Genomic DNA, 16,983 nt, shown 5'->3' with positions numbered 1-16,983 from the left:
GAAGAGGCACAAAGTGGCCTCATATGTCTTCTTAGGGGACATATGACTGGAAATGTGGATCTCTTAACACTAAGGCTTTCTTTCCTTTCTTTGAAGACCCTCTCCAAAATCCATATAACTAAAAGCAAATAAACTCAATCAATATTAAAACGAATAATAAAATTTGCTACTCACATTAAAGTTTTATCTTTTTATTAGAAGAACTCTTGAATTCAACATGGCTTCTTCTTAAGCTTCATCATTTCATATACACATGAACGGCCGTGGCACAGAGAAACAGTGATGAAAGGCACAGTCAACAGGACTAGTTATTAGGTTTTCAATTATAGCAGCAAATTTGAAAATAAATAATCTTCCTTTAAAAATCTAACAGGTACCCAAAATATTACTACAGAGATTACCCATTCACCTAATGAAAACATTTTAAGGAATATATGTACATTAAAAGAGGAAAAAAAAAATCTGCTACAACCTGGAAAAGCAATTCCTCAGGCACCTTCTCTGACAGGTGCTTCCAGAAACAGCCATAACCTTTCCAGTGTTCTCAATGAGAAAGACATTAGTTTTTCATTCCATAAATGAAACAAAGTTGTTACGTTTAATCAGCTGATTTCTAAATCCTTAGAAAACATCACTGTACTGACTTGAAAAGTATCAAATGTGCTGGCCGTGCATCTTACAGTATGGTCGGTATCAGCCATTTTTAAGGCTCAAATATGTCTTCAAAAGGTATTTTCACCCAATTTCCAGCAAACTCTGAACATTTCAATTAATATGGAATGCTAATCAAACTAAAATACCAAACCTTTGACTCCAGGGGAATTTGCTAATTACTAATCAGAAAACAACGAGGAGCAAGTGATCTATAAAGTAGCCTCCCTAGTGTCCAAGATACTATTAAATATTCCCCACAACAAACAATGCTTATTTGGAGAACAGTTTTAGCACCACTATTACCATTTTTACTGCAATGTGAACAACACTGGGAATGATACTTTGCACAGAGTGCTTTCCATTCAATACCCAGCTTATTTTCTTAAATGAGGTGGTCTAAATTTTCAGTGCACAGGTGCACGCACACACACAGGAGTGCCTGCTCTTTCCCTTTTGATTACTTGAAAATGGTCTAGTTAGTGCCCAAAACGGTGGAGTGTTTTAGGCAAGAAGAGTTTATATATAGGTGTTGATGATAGGGACATATATATAACATCTTTTTTCAAGTACTGTGGTAGTAGTCTTCAGTACTGTATGTTCACATGCATTAAAGAAACTAAGCATACTAGTTATGGCATCTACCAAGATTATTAAAATTATACAGCTATCAAACTGAATTTCACACACTGTAAGTAAAGCTACATAGCTTGGAAAAGTTTCTTTTTCCATAAAAGAAAGAGCTGGGCTATTTGAGTTTCCTTAGAACACTAAGATGATTATGACTCCAATTTCTGATCTTCTGATAGTCTTAGCCTCTCTCATTTTCTTCCCTGTAGCTCTGCTTTTCTTCTATTAAGAGTATGGCAATATAGTAAAAATAAGCACAAAAATTAATGTACAGAATAAAAACAAGCTTCACTAGCAATGGCTTGGAAGCAGAGAGGGATTTTGGAAATTATTTGCAAAGTACAAAAATTTGGTTGACACCTACAGAATTTGATCTGTGCTCAGACAATAAACAAGTTTGGGTTTTTAAAAACATAAAAAGTTCTTCAATACGGAGTAGATTATCTGATCCCTATGTAAAGGCAGAAGATTTTTTTCTCTCTTCTAATATCTTATTTAAAACACCACTGTTCATCATTCTTAAATCATATACTGACAGGCTCAGAGCAGACTAAACCAGCACAAAGTAACACCTCTTCCAGGAAAAAGATTCTATATACACTGGGTCCTCATTCTAGTACAAGCACAATACCATTCTAGCAGTTTCTTTACAAAAAATACTGGTAAGATACACTGCTAAGATGTTTTTGGCAACAAACTTCCAATCAAGATTACTTGCGATTCTCTGGGAGATAGACTCCAGAAAGGCCCAGGTAAAAGTTTGCTAGTCTAAGACTTGACTCACGTGGTTATAGAGAAATATTCAACTTAACTACCGGGAATCACGTATGAAGACTTGTCATCTCTTTTCAATATTATATTAATTTTCTATTGCTAGATAACAAATCACGAATTCAGAAGCTGAAGACCACACCTATTTGTTATCTCACAGTCTGCAGGCCAGAAGTCAGGGCAGGCTTGACCTGAATTCTCAGCAGTGGGTCTCCCAAGGCTGGAACCAAGGTGGTGGTAGGCTGGGCTCAACTTTGCTGGAGGAGGTTCTTTCAGGTTGTTGATTCACGGAGTTCCTGTGCCTGTAGAGCCGCAGTTCCCATTCCCTGGGCTGTCGGCGGACGCCTCCCTTAGCTCCTTGCGGGCATCTGCATTTCTTCTCTTGTGCCTCCTTCTTAAACCCGCAGTGGTGCCTTGGGTCCTTCTCCTGATCGCCATCTCTGACTTCTGCTACCAGCCTGAGAAAACTCTGCTTTTAAAGGGCTCACATGATCAGGTGAGCTGTCCCCAGGTAATCTCCCTTTCGCTGTGTAACAGTTACGGATGGTATTCATGGGTTCCACCCACACACAAAGGGGGAGGATCTCCTATAGGTACCTGAGGGTCAAGTGCAGAATTCCAGCTACTACAAATACACACTGTTGTTAGAGCAGTCGCTCCAAGCATGCTGTTTCCACAAAACCAAACTTGTCCTTGAGGACAGCACTGTTAAGAGACAAACTTTTCATTATGATGACAGATTTAAAAGAAGCCTTCAGAAGGTTGCCGAAGCTTTTTTAAAATAATGACACCTTCTAATCACTTACTGGTGCAACCAGCGATCTGAGAAGCCATACGTTTTTCAAAGACCTCTCTGGTTGTTGAATTAATATACATGTATGTGTCTACAGCCTGCCTGCTAAATAATCCGTCTGCATTCACTTTTTCCAAAGCTTTTTAATCTCACCACCTGAAACCACTGTTCTTTGACTACACAGTGCAGCACTGTGTGTGCTGTAAAGAAGGCAGAAATCTTGGATCTGAGAGTCCCAGGAACAGTCCTTGACCTTCTCGCCTACCGTACACACCATCTGCGCTGTGATATATTCTACATGTCCGCTGTTAGCAGACATAGGTTACTCTGGTTTCTGAGGTGTTCACATTAGCACCCCTGACATGGCGCTGTCCAAAAGAACTTTCTGCAATGGGGAAAGGCTCTAGATCTGTGCTAGCTGTTCCAAGGGCCACTAGCCACCTGTGGCTAATAACGGTAGCTAGTATGACTGAGGAGCTGAGGTTTTATTAATTTAAATTTAAATAGCCACCATATGCCTGTATACTACTAGATAGCGGACAGTGCAGCTTTAGATCTTGAACAGTTTATGTATTTACGCTTACACATCAGATGCAAACCATGTTTGAGTTCTCTCTCCATATTAATAATTAGCCCCACCACGGGACACTTTGCCCACTCACAGGTCTCATAAACGCGGCCCCGGGGTCCTCTCAGTCCCAGGACTCTCCACCTCCTCTGGTGCTCTGCCCCTAGCACCCACAGGGCTACCGCTGCCATGTCTTCCTGAGGAAAGCACGGCTGTTTCTAATCTAGGGAGGAAGTAGGGGAAGGGAGAGACGCACACTGAGACGCTCGAAGCACCTGCCACAGCAGGGGACAGGCAGGAAGGAGGGTCACAGGCCTGCCCCCAGGAGCTCGAAGCCTGGTTTTCTGGAGAATGTGTGCACACACATGTACACTCACAAACACATGACCCGTGAACAATCAGAAACTTGACAGCCGAGTGCGTGTGTAAGAGTGTGGCAAGGAACGTAGGTAAAGGGGAGTTAAAGGCGAGTATGGGTGACCCAGACTGGGCACATGCCATGTGCCAGGCACAGTCCCAGGCGCTACTAGGCACTGGTAACGATTCATGGGGAGGAGCGCACAGGAGTTTCTGAAGGGTGGGTAAGACTTGGCTCCGCATATTCTTGGGAACAGGAGGGGTGAGCTAAGCCTGGGAGGGGAGACTGAGCATGAAAACGGAAATGCTGGCTAGGAAGGCTCGTCAGTCTAAAGACAGAAGCCCTACCAAATGGCGACGAGCTGCGACGACTGTCACCTCCCTAGATTTTCAGAGCACGGCTTTCTCTCTAAAATCAGAGTGGGCTACTGTAGAAACCAGGAGACCAGAGGACATCTCGACCCACCTCCAGAGCTACCCCCTGGACACTCACTTGTCACAACAGTCATTTAATATGTGAAGCAGCTGCCAAAATTTTGTAATGAAAGTTTTTTAAATGAAATCTGCCTGCAGGCATCAGGCCAGGGAACTATGAGGACAAAATAAAAAGGAAATTAAAGAAAAGGAAAAGTAAATCTTAAAAACCCAATAAAGATTTTTAACTAGCCTTCACATAAAGATTATTGGCAAAGCATAACTCTTTAATCAAGAAAAGCAACTAACGGTGATTTGGGTAGGAGTAATGGAAATAGCTGTGCCCTTCCAGGGTTTCCCAACACCTCTCGCCCCGCCAGGCCGCACAGACCAGCGTGTCTGGAAGCTCTTGGTGCAGGATCCCAGGGACCACACGGAGCTCCTCCAGACCAGAGGAGCCAGGTGGAGCCTCCAGCCACCCGAGGCTTCACCACTGGCTCATCTAAGAGTTCGGGGATCAGCCTCTGCACACCTGCACCCACCTGCACCCCGCCTGCGGCACACCAGACTCGCTGGGAACTGATACTGATAATGTATAACTTCTTAAACGTAAAATATTTTTGTAAAGATTGCTGATTGCTAAGGCTGATAGTATTTTTGTTTATGTAATAACATCTGGAATTACATGTTTAAGAGTAATACTCTTCAGATATAAATTTACTTATAAGCTTATAATCCAACAGAATAAATCATTTTGGAAAAAACATACAACCACAATACCTCTCCCTAAAAACCAATATTACAATTTTATTTTTCTTTAAAATTAAGTGATTTTTGACTCATACAATAACATTACCTAGAAAACATTTTGTCAGAACTCATAAAATGGGTGCAGATACAAAAGGACAGACAAGAGACAATGCATCTAACTCATGGAGTAAAGACAAAGATTAAAAGAGAAAAAAGAGTCTGTCATCTTACATTTCGGAGGGAATGTAATGAGTTGAGTCCATGGTAATTTGGGTTGAAGGCATGACCTCTGCACATTAAAATTTACCAGACTGATTTTTTACACCATAAACAGTATAGTAAAATAACCCTCAAGAAGGACATTGGTCTTTAAAATCTTGGCTTTAAGGAATGACAAATGCCTCTGAAAATATTTTGTTTCAGAATCACTGCAATTATAAAAGTACTTCAGTTAGGAAATCAATCTAGAATCATTCTTAAATGGCAGTGCGTTTGAAAAAATGGCATTAATTTGTAATGTTTGCATTTCCAAAGAAAAATATAGAAAGAACTTAAAAAGCAAGGTAACTTTCCAAAAAAAGTATTGATTCAAAAATTTACTGCACAAAAATATGTACTTCTTAAATGTTTCTAATAAATTAACTCCATAACATTTTTATGTATATTTATATATTTATATATATAATCCCTGATAATCTATAAAAGAGGGTCTATAATAGTAAAATAAATGAACTTCAAAAGTACCCCCTTCATAAAATGTATTTAACATTATTTTTCTCAAATTTAAGGAATGTAACAATATGTACAACTCTTATGTATTAGTATAATACCAAAATAGTACAAGTCATATTAACAGGCTGTCATAACTGTAAAATGTTTGAGTCAAGTTAAAATTGGAGGACAGCTTAGGTTCGAATGAATGCAATTACCCAGGGGACGTTCACTTTCCGAGTGGAAATGACAATCATCTTATCTACAGTAGATTTCACAAGAGGTAGTGTTCAAGTGTAAAAAAAAAAAAAAGGACATGCTTAACTATCTTTAACAAATTCACAGGAAAAAAATGTACTGGATTCTTAGCAGATGATCAGTTGGTGACTTTTTTAATATGAATCTGAAATACAAAATAATGAGAAGTACAATAAAGGGCTTAGACATGAAGCCAAAATGTTGTAAAAAATGCACAATCTGTTTCACCGATTTAACACACTGTCTTACCTCGTTAAGAATGGCCCAGACAGCAGAATTCTGAATGACTGAAAGTCGAAAGGCTGAAATGGGGTTTAGACTGGGATCCACCATTCCTTCGGCAACACCATTCTCAAATTTCCCTTCAAAATAAAAATCAACACATGTTGGGGAGACTGAAATAAGCACACGTAGACTACTGCTGACTTAAAGCCGGAAAGAAAAACACCAAAATACTTCCGGTGGATGTCTCTACACAGGGCCTGGTGGATTTTTTCCCCTCCTTTCTAGTTTTATTCAACTTTCAAATTTTTCATGAAGTAGTGTAGGCTTTCACTGGAAGTAACCTATTAAAACAGGCAGAGCTCTGTTTTTTTCTTATTGCAAATTAAGATATATATTTGTTCTTACATCGAACATGTTTTAACATACAAGTTTTTAACGAAATGTGACTTAAACAAACCTTACCAAAGTATATGCTATACCATCACTCAGTCTGACTCCTCTGAGGGTTAAGTCAGTAACAACATATTTCAGTGCTTTTGGACACACATACAATGGATGGCCTTAGAGCAGGGGCTCAATCTTTATGTATTCTTTCCAAGGTCACATCTAGAAGGAATTAACAAGTAATACCTCCCTTAGGCAGATCTAATAAAAAACTCCATTAATAAATGACAAGCGAGGGGCACCTAGGTGGCCCAGTCAGTTAAGCGTCCAGCTTCGGCTCAGGTCATGATCTCAGTTCATGGGTTTGAGGCCCACGTCGGGCTCTGTGCTGACAGCTAGCTCAGTCTAGAGCCAGTCTTCTGATTCTGTGCCTCCCTCTCTCTCTGACCCTTCTCCGCTCATGCTGTCTCTTTCTCAAAAATAAACAAAACATTAAAAAACAAAACAAAACAAAAATGACAAGCTAAAAAGCTCTTTAGGGATAGGACCAAGAAGTTGTACAGAAAGGTAACTGGCTCTGTACCCACTTTTTCTTGCTGTGAGGAATATTCTTAAAACAACAAAAATCTGCTGAAAAAGTGACAGAAAAAAGGTGTGTTCTTGGCCACATTTCTCTAAGCCAGGAACTGGCAACCCTTTTCTTATTATAAAGGGCAGATGGGGGCACCTGGATGGCTCGGTTGGTTTAAGCATCCGATTCTTGATTTCAGCTCAGGTCACGATCTCACGGTTCATGGGACTGAGCCCTGCATCAGGCTCTGTGCTAACAGCATGGAGCCTGCTTGGGATTCTCTCTCTCACTCTCTCTGCCCTCTCTGGTGTGTGCAACTCTAAAAATAAACAAACATTAGGAAAAAAAATAATAAAGGGCAGATAGTAAATATTTGGGGCTTTGTGGGCCAAGAGGAAAACTGAAGATACCAGGTTGGTACTTATATAGAGAAAAAATTTTCCACAGTTTTTATTGATGAAATTCATATTAATAATAACTACCACGGACTTCTTTTGTCTTTTGTTAATGTACTAAGGAGAACATATTCCTTTCGCAGGGGCTAACATTTTAGTTCACTGGGATTTAAGGTGATCCTCATGTAAACTGACTGCAAAGGTTCATCTGTTGAAGTGGACCTATGAGACTTTATGTATTTTATCTTGGATATTTCCTTTCACACAGCCTACATACTGCGAGATACTGACAGCAATCCACAGGCATATGATTTTAATGGAGCATATCCATCACCTGGAACATATTTATGGAATTCTGTTCGGGTCTTCTCCTTGATATTTGCCTTGTGTCACCACATTGCAGATGAGTCACTTTCAAGCAGAAGTTAGGTGGAAGCTCCTTGATTAGTTTGATATTACTTATAATTCAAATAATAATTGTCATCAGTGATTTGACCGAAATACAAGTTTTGCATGTGAGTACTATTTTGTCCTATAATTTTAGGTTGAATGAAGAACCATTATCAACTCTGCAGGAAATACTAATTTTCAAAGAGAATAGTGGTTGAGGGAAGTTCTTGTCACTGGGAAAATTTTCAATCTTGTTGCTGAGGTTTAAAAAAAAAGTTTCTTTTTTCACAATAAAATGTGACTGCTGCTTAAGCCCCAGACTGCTATTTGGTACAATAAGTCATACTATTCAGTTCCTATTTGTGACACAAGTTCACAGAACTGATTATGGCAAAGTCCATGAGAGTGAATGGATGTTCACTGCTCATGCTGCTGGTTCAATACGGTAATGATGCAGGTGCACCCGGGTGGCTCAGTGGGTTAAGCATCCCACTCTTGGTGTCAATTGAGGTCATGATCCCATGTTCGTGGATTCAGATCCTGAGCTGGGCTCTGTGCTGACAGCATAGAGCCTGCCTGGGATTCTCTTTCCTCCCACTCTCTCTGCTCCTCCCTTGCTCTCTCTCTCAAAATAAATAAACTTAAAACAAAAATGAACCAACTGGGTGTATTATGGAAACCAATTTGAAAATAAACTATTAAAAAATAAATAAAACAAAATTACAGAGAAAAAAATAAAATAAAAAAGAAAACTGAGTACTTAAAAAAAAAGGTATGTGGCAGATTCAAATATTTCCTGTAAAGTACCTGATGAATAATAAAATAAATAACTAGAGGCTTTAAACACCCTACATTTTCACAAGCTTTGTAAATTTACCCAACTAAGCTTTCTTTTTGCATACATATTTTTACCACCATTCAGTGTAACACATCCTGGCAGATTCCACTTCAGGCTGTATTCAATTTGTGTCTTATTAGCTTGTTTGAAAATATTCTTGCCTGTACTTGGTGCCATGCAGACTTTTCAGAGACCAATTCTTCAATCACTTCAAGCTTGGCATTGACTCCAAATGACAACTGGGCACTACTAGTTAATATCTATCAACTTATCAAGAGCCAAGGAAATAATTTACTTTGTTTTTTGACTAATATCATTCCCAATGTCTTCAATTCTTCAAGGAATTGTTGCTAAAAGCTCGATGGTCTTAAAAAAAATTTTTTTTAATGTTTATTTACTTTTGAAAGAGAGAGACAGAGTGTGAGTGGGGGAGGGGCAGAGAGAGAGGGAGACACAGAATTCAAAGCCAGCTCCAGGCTCTGAGCTGTCAGCAGAGTCCGACACAGGGCTTGAACCCACAACTGTGAGATCATGACCTGAGTTGAAATCGGACACTTAACTGACCAGGCCACCCAGGCGCCCCTTGATGGTCCTAAATAAGGTTATTTTATCTGCATACGTATCTTTGGCTGCTCCAATTAAGTACGATTTAACTATTGGTAACTGATTTTACTTACTCGGCTAACACACAAGCCATTCTGAAATTCACTTTGGTTACAGCCTCATCTGAATTTTTTTATTTTTGTGAAGAAATTATGCTGTAATAAAATATCCTCGTTTTCTGAACATTGTGTTCCTGTGAGTTAGGGGTGTTGTGAGCGCCTAGAACAGTAACGTATTCTCTAGCACAGCTACTGCATCGCTGCCTAATAACCACAACAATCTGCCATCTGATTTTGTGAAATAATCCCCATTTCACAGTGTTAAAAAGCACAGACATTCAAAGTCCACTTCTACTGTTTTGACACGATGGGTAAGTATTGGTCATTTTTTTTAAAAGAAGTTACAGGGCGCCTGGGTGGCTCAGTTGGTTGGGCAGCCGACTTTAGCTCAGGTCATGATCTCACGGTTTGTGAGCCTGGAGCCTGTTTCAGATTTTGTGTTTCCCTCTCTCTCTGCTCCTCCCCCACTCATGCTCTGTCTCTGTCTCAAAAATAACTATAAAAAAATTTTTTTTAATGTTACACTGTGGTGGTGTGTGGATGGCTGTGGTGCTTGAAACTGTCAAATTATGGGGCGCCTGGATGACTCAATCAGTTAATCATCTGACTTCGGTTCAGGTCACGGTCTCAGCGTTCATGAATTCAAGCCCTGCATCGGGCTCTATGCTGACACCTCAGAGCCTGGAACCTGCTTCAGAATCTGTGTCTCCCTCTCTCTGCCCCTTCCTCGCTTGGACTCTATCTCTGTCTCTGGCTCAAAAATAAACATTAAAAAAAAAGAAACTGTCAAATTATGGATGTATCACTGCTATCTGGAGTGCACTGGAGTGTCAAGCGGAAGCAATCAGTGCACCACTTCAACCTCTACGGCAACTACTTGCTCACCTCTGCTGCTGCAGCATAGAAGCTACAGGGGTGCCTGGCCGGCTCAGCTGGGTAAGCGTCTGGCCGCTGATTTCGGCTCAAGTCATGATCCCACCATGGTGAGATTGAGCCCCGTGTGTTGGGCTCTGTGCTGACATCGCAGAGCCTGCTTAGAATTCTGTCTCTCCTCGCTCTCTGCTCCTGCCCAGTTTGTGCTATCTGTCTCTCTCTCTTAAAATAAATAAACATTAAAAAAAAATTTAAAGAAAGCACACAGACAATATGTAAATAAATAAGCATGGATGTGTTCCAATAACGTTTTATTTATGGACACTGAAATTTAAATTTTTTATAATTTTTATATGCCACAATATATAATCCATTTTTCTAAACCATTTAAAAATAAAAATGAAAAAAGATGTTAAACATTCTAAGCTCATGGTCCATTCAAAAACAGGAAGTGGGGGGAGAAAACCAGGAAGTGGGCCAGATGTGGCCCATGGGCTATCATTATTCATTATTCAGCAGTCTATTCTAGAGTTTTACAACATAATGATTAGGTTCTTCGTAAGATATGTTCAAAGTGAAAACCATAGCAGAGAAGACTTGCATTCATATGTATAAGAAATATTAAGCATATTAACTTCCAAAGTAATGTGTTTATTAAAAAATTATTAGTACACTATTTCATAAAAGCATGTCCACATACTGGGGCTGCACTGAGGTAGGGAGGATACGCTACAAAAAATATTACTGGATTGTTAAATTAGGGGAGTTAGGGTGGAAAAATACTGTGAAATAAAACACTTAATGAGATATCATACTATCATCTGATGAGCTCATTTAATTAGAAAAATTATCTAGCAATATAACTGGTCTTGTTCAAACACTTCCATCCAGCAATTTCATCCTGAAGGTATACTCTCACATGTCCAAAAAGAATATATATGTCACAGCAAAAAGTGCAAACAACCATCCATTGCTAGGTGAGTGGCCAATCAATTATGATATGTGAATACAAGGAACACTAGGCAGCCAATTAAAAGAGTGAAGAAAGAATACAAAGAATAAAGTAAAATTGAAGATAATGCAGCTAAAGACCTACTTGCATCCCCAATGTAGAGAAACTCCCTACATGTGCAGCAGAGTTCAAACCAGCATTGTTGATAATGGCAAAAATAAAAAAGAAAAGAAAATGAAAACAAACTCTATAACCATACAAGAGAACAGACAGTGATATATTCATCCATGAAAATCTGCAAAGGAGGGAAAATGACGGAGTTGTAGATACATGCACCTACATGCATGAACCTCACGATGGTGAGAGACAACAAACTACAGGCTACAGAATGGTACCACTGATCTCAAATTTAAGAACAAGCAAGATAACACTGTGCATTGTTCAGGAATATATCCTATATACGCACTAGAAGTGTATGCAAACAGTGCCACAAAATTTATGACAGTAGTTACCGTTGGTGGAAAGGGAAAAGAAGGTATTAGGAAGAACTGAACTGGCAAATCTTAAATCAGATACACAGATATTAATTCAATTACTCTTTGTATCTTCTGTGCATCTGAAATAGTACAACTTTTTAGAATGTTCACCTTCCATATGTATTTGGTCAGTGAAAAGACAAGATGCAGAACAAAGATCACACAGTATGTATGTTATTTGTGTGTGACTGTGTGTTGTTAAAGAAAATATTCACATATTTTTACTTATGAACAAAATACTTCTGTAAGGACACAAATCATCATCCGAACTATCTCTGGGAAATACTGGGTAGGAGAGAAAAGAGGGAGGGAGACTTCAGTTTATGATTTTAAATTTGTATTTAGTACCATGTGCATGTACTGTCTTTCCAAAGAACGAATTTAACTTTTGTCCTTAACCCACTGGTCTGATGGGTCAGCATTAAAAGAAATAAAAGAAGGGAGAAATGAAGGAGGAAATTACTGTAGAGTGCCCAGAATTCCCAAACTCTGGCGCCGGGCAGGACCTCCAAGGCCAGAAGCCCTGTGGCCCTACTCCTGCTGCACCCTGACGTGGGTCCGTCCCTTCCTTCCAGTGTTTCTCTGGAAAGGCTCTTCTCACAACTTGGGTTTCTTTCACAAGACTGCCCTGAGCTATGATGCCACACCATCCACCTACCCCACCCTCAGCCCTCAGGTTTCTCCTAATGCCAGCTGATGTTACGTTTTCAACAACACCTTCAAGCATAAATTGCTGCACGCTCGGATCCAATTAAATCCAGGCCCCGGTGTAGGGCGTCTCTGTGGCTTGTTCCCGCCCAGCAAGGTTCTGATTAGCTTATCTCTTTCTCTGGTTCTCTCTGTCAAACTTCTGGATGGGCTACAATTTAGCTTGAGTACAGCTACCAGGGTCTTCCTAATTGCTTACCACAAAAACAGGCCTTGTATTCCACAGCGCCTTCAGGCTTCAACTGTCCGCCTACCCACCCTACCCCCCAATCTGTTTCAAACAAGTTGGTCTCCTCAGGGAGAGCTAATGAGCTTGCATTCTGATGGCCTGACTCTCCCGGAGCACATCTCTGCACCACGGCTCAGGGGCTTTGGCAGAGACAGCAGCCCACTTCCCTTGGAGCCACACCCTGCTCTACGTATGAGCACATTGCTGGGTTGTAGCAGTAGCCCCTCGTTTTCCTGGCTTCTCTCTCCCAATGTGCTGGGGCAAGTGAGCTCACGTGAGCGTGAGCAGGACCACGCCTGCCCGGCTGTGCTGGGGGCAGAGTTTCAGCCCTGTGAGTGGAGGTTAGAGGAGGAAGGAGCCTCACACCTCTTAGCCACACGGGTCTCTGCAATATGGCGTTGAGGATGAGGGCAAATGCTGGTGAAGAGCCGCAGCCCTACAGCGGGAGCCGAAGGGAGTCTAGAGAGGTCCGTCCAGCCTCAGCGAGCTTGGACAGTGCGGGTACGGAGGGGGTCAGGTCTCACATGCCACAGACTCTTAGTGTTCTTACTGAGATTCAGATTTTCCTAAGTAAACGTTTCTCCATTTGCTGTATTTTTTAAAAATACTTTTCACCACTTATGGCTGTTTCACTAGGGGGAAGGTCTGTGAAACTATTCCACGAAAGCCTACTTCAGCGAGCAGAATTTTTGGTATTCAACTGAAAAAGAACAGCCGCTCTGTTTCTGATGTACCTTTTTGTTACACAAGGTCCTAGGCTGGATGATCCCTAAGTCCTAAACAAGTTCTAAACAAGATGTTCAGTTCTAAACAAGTATGAGTTAATGTTTTATTTATTTTTTTAAATTTTTTTATGTTTTTTATTAATTTTTGAGAGACAGAGACAGTGCGATAAGGGGAGGGTCAGAGAGAGAGGGAGACACAAAATCTGAAGCAGGCTCCAGGCTCTGAGCTGGCTGTCAGCACAGAGCCCGACGCGGGGCTTGAACTCACAGACTGTGAGATCATGACCTGAGCCGAAGCCGGACGCTTAACCGACTGAGCCACCCAGGCGCCCCAGAGTTAATGTTTTAGATGGTCAATATTTTAAAATTACTGCAGAGATACTTCATAGAGATGTCTCAATTTCCTGTTTTCCTAATCTAGAACACAACTTTCTCATAAACTAAACAACTGACAGGTAATAGGGTTAATAAATGTCTTGTGTATGCAGCGGCTTTATGTACATTTCTAGAAGCGAGCTAAGATATAACTCAAATATGAAAATAATTACACTCCTCTATGCACCAAAACTATACAAAATTAGGGTTTATTGTACAAACCTCGTAGCAGAAACAATGACACCAAATGTAAAATTGCTCTAGAGAGAGTTTTAAGAATGGGTCTGTCCTGTATGCCTACAATGTAAACTTACCAACATTCTCTTCTGCCGACCACTAAGAAAAGCATTAATTTGTTTTAAGTAAAGGGAAACTTATACTCATTCACTGAGTTGACACCTATCAAGCGACAGCGCCTGTGTTCAGCGCAGGAGACACGCGAGGGCCAACACGCACCCCTGCCCGCAGTGGGCGCACGAGACTGCGCTGCGGCACAGGAAGACGACGCTGTAACGGTGCACACAGTGCGTAAGGAGAGCATAGGAGAGGGGCAACTACAGTGTTTTATAAAGAACAAGAAAGCATTCATGGGAGAAATGTCAATCGATCACTTCAAGTGGACAAAATGGCCCAAAACACGGCCGCACATAAAAGCATGGAGCATTCTCCTGTCCTAAGACTAAACGGAAAGCAACAAGATATGAAAGTGGACGGAAGCTAAGGACTCTGATAATGGCTAACATAATGGTAATATCTACATTTTGAAAGGTAACTGCAGTGGCTCTGTGGAAAGCCAGTGTCGGGACACAGGGAGATGCTGTTCTTCTCTGGCCCAGAGACAGAGGCCAAGCCTTAGAGCACGGTCACAGGTAAGGTGACTCTGCATTCAGATAGAGACATATCTTATGCTAATGGATAGCAAAAGGGTGTGAATGTACAGGGTGTCTCCCAAGGTCAGGTTTAGGCAGCCAGGTGAATAGTGACAGCAAAAACCATGGTGACCAAAAGAAATGGCCGTATTACTGATGCTCAGAGTAGGTGGCTGTGTAGCCTCCAGGTGGCCAGGTCCGAAAGCATCTCAATACAGGCCTAGTGCTCAAGAGGGAGGCAAGAGGCTAAAGGCTTAGATTCTGGCACATGGATGTTGCTGAGACCCTGTGAATGGCGAAGGTCACCCAGTAAGAGACTGTGGAAGGCAGCGGAAGGCAGATGATCTACCAGTGCGTATCAACAATGAAACAGCAGATGGAGAAAGAAAAAGGACCCAGCAAACGAACCTCTGATCTGACACCCTGGTTGGATCAAGATAATAAAAGTATGGACTAAAACACGAGAATGTAACTTGGCATACATTGGTACTGTAACCCTAAAGCTGCTTAATGTCTGACAAAAGTTTAAAATTACTTTAGGAGTAAATCCAGACAAGTCAACGACAATTTACCAGTTTAAAATAGGAGGTATTACCTATTCTGAAATAACCATCTTCTAATCGTTTGTCTTTGGTTTCTTTGCTTATTTCCAAACCTTCACTCTAAAACAGAACAAAAACATTAATTTTGCAATTGATTACTTCTATTTAAAACAGAGCTGATTTATCTTAATAAATAGAAAGGTGGCATTTGTGGCACAGTTATCTTTAAAAAAGAGAAAATGTCATCTCAGTCTTCCACTTTAAAAAGCCTATCAATGCATGTATTCCTTTAACTATCCGAATACACAATCAGTGGCTAGAAAACGTAAATTTTAATCAGTTTTACATTTAAACCTACTTAATAGGGCACTATTTTTTATTAAAAATACACACAACAATGGTGTTAACTTGAAAGAAATCTAAGCACTCCTCAAAGACCAATAAATTAATTTTGTGTATTAATCAATAGCATTAAAACCACATGGTATTTTGGGACTCAAAATATAAACATTAGAGTAAAATGATGATTCATTTATTTTCCTACTATGAACTTCCAAGTTATTTTCCAACAGGAAACAAAATGAAGGTTCTTTCTATGAATAAGACAAATAAGACAATATATTAATGTTCCTTAATACAGCTTGCCACTGAGGTCCTGCAATTATGAAAATTTTCCTTCATCTCCTAAATCAAGAATAACCTCAAGCTAAGTCTACTGATCTCAGTTCTTAAGAAAAGTCAGGAGAAAAAAATAGGCATACCTTAAAAGGCAAAACTTCCACAGTTGTATTCAGTAAAATATCTCCTGGATGTTCTTGGTTGCCACTATGGAACAAATAACTGAAAATACAAACATAAAAATAAAAATACGAGTCAGAGTAGACTCTACGAAGATTCAAGAAGATGGCCTTCCTCCAGGAAGCTTTATCAACAGGACTCTGTCTACAAATCTGACAACACCAGAACCTGGCGCAAGGGTACATTATGTACTCTGAATAGTTGTGGGAAGCTCCAAACTTAAGAACGCAACCCTTCGGTGATGTGCTAATTCCTTCCATCAGAAGGGCGTGTTTGTTGCTTAATGCAGTAATGTATTTAACAGATATTTTGTCAAAGGACAGCTTTATGTTGCTGCTTACACTCCTTTAAATATATAAACCTCTCGGGGAATGAACAATCAAAGCTGAAGCGCCTATATAATACTACTACTGTATCTTGTATCAGAGAAAACTTTCATCAGGACAGCCATGATCCGTGGCAAGTTCAAAGACTAGCTTTATCCAATACAAATAATTCTAGTATTATAGTCTGAAAGTAAATTAGCCAATTCCAAATATCTGAATAATTCCACTTATCAGTATGAAAAAACATTTGAATAATGACTACAATAAATCTAAAATCCTCTCTGGGTATGAGAATAATGTCTTCAGGTTCTGATATCCTGAAAATTAATGTGGATATGTAAGTGGGGACGGGGAGTGGTAAAAACTAGACAGGGCATGCAAATCATACCTAAATCTAACTATAAAACTTAAGTTTAGCAAAGTTAAATGGTAAAAGTTTATTGTTAGGGTCAGAAAGACTTGGATCCAAATCGGCCTCTCACTTAATATAATTTTCACCTTCAGCAAGTTATATTAGCTTCCTTAGTCTGGGTTTTCTCTGTACAGTGCAGAGTCTTCCACAGCTCACATGACTGTAGCAAGGAGGTGATGTGAGCTGACAAAGTGCTTCGCATATTAAAAATGCGCAGCAAAAAAACAGTTACAGTCTGGCTATGACATAGTATGTTATTTGTGGGCAAAA

At 40.2% G+C, this 16,983-nt stretch overlaps 1 protein-coding gene across 3 annotated transcripts in view; it reads right to left on the bottom strand.

Moving 5' to 3' along the window:
• Positions 1-175: 175 nt before the first annotated feature.
• MGAT4A (alpha-1,3-mannosyl-glycoprotein 4-beta-N-acetylglucosaminyltransferase A) overlaps positions 176-16,983 on the bottom strand; it is a 115,628-nt gene continuing 98,820 nt past the window's right edge. For all 3 annotated transcript variants that reach the window (XM_029937197.1, XM_029937195.1, XM_029937196.1), the window contains exons 13-16: positions 15,939-16,017; positions 15,231-15,297; positions 6,153-6,265; positions 176-6,048 (exon numbers count right to left, since the gene is read on the bottom strand). In XM_029937197.1, coding sequence (XP_029793057.1) covers positions 6,022-6,048; positions 6,153-6,265; positions 15,231-15,297; positions 15,939-16,017 — 286 coding nt within the window. In that variant the 3' untranslated portion in view covers positions 176-6,021. The remainder of the gene's footprint in view (positions 6,049-6,152; positions 6,266-15,230; positions 15,298-15,938; positions 16,018-16,983) is intronic.

The sequence above is a fragment of the Suricata suricatta genome, chromosome 4 (genome assembly GCF_006229205.1).
Source record: "Suricata suricatta isolate VVHF042 chromosome 4, meerkat_22Aug2017_6uvM2_HiC, whole genome shotgun sequence".
In the NCBI taxonomy this organism is placed as follows: Eukaryota; Metazoa; Chordata; class Mammalia; order Carnivora; family Herpestidae; genus Suricata; species Suricata suricatta.
The sequence above is the reverse complement of the archived record's forward strand: the minus strand, read 5'-3'. Positions and strand labels throughout refer to the sequence as shown.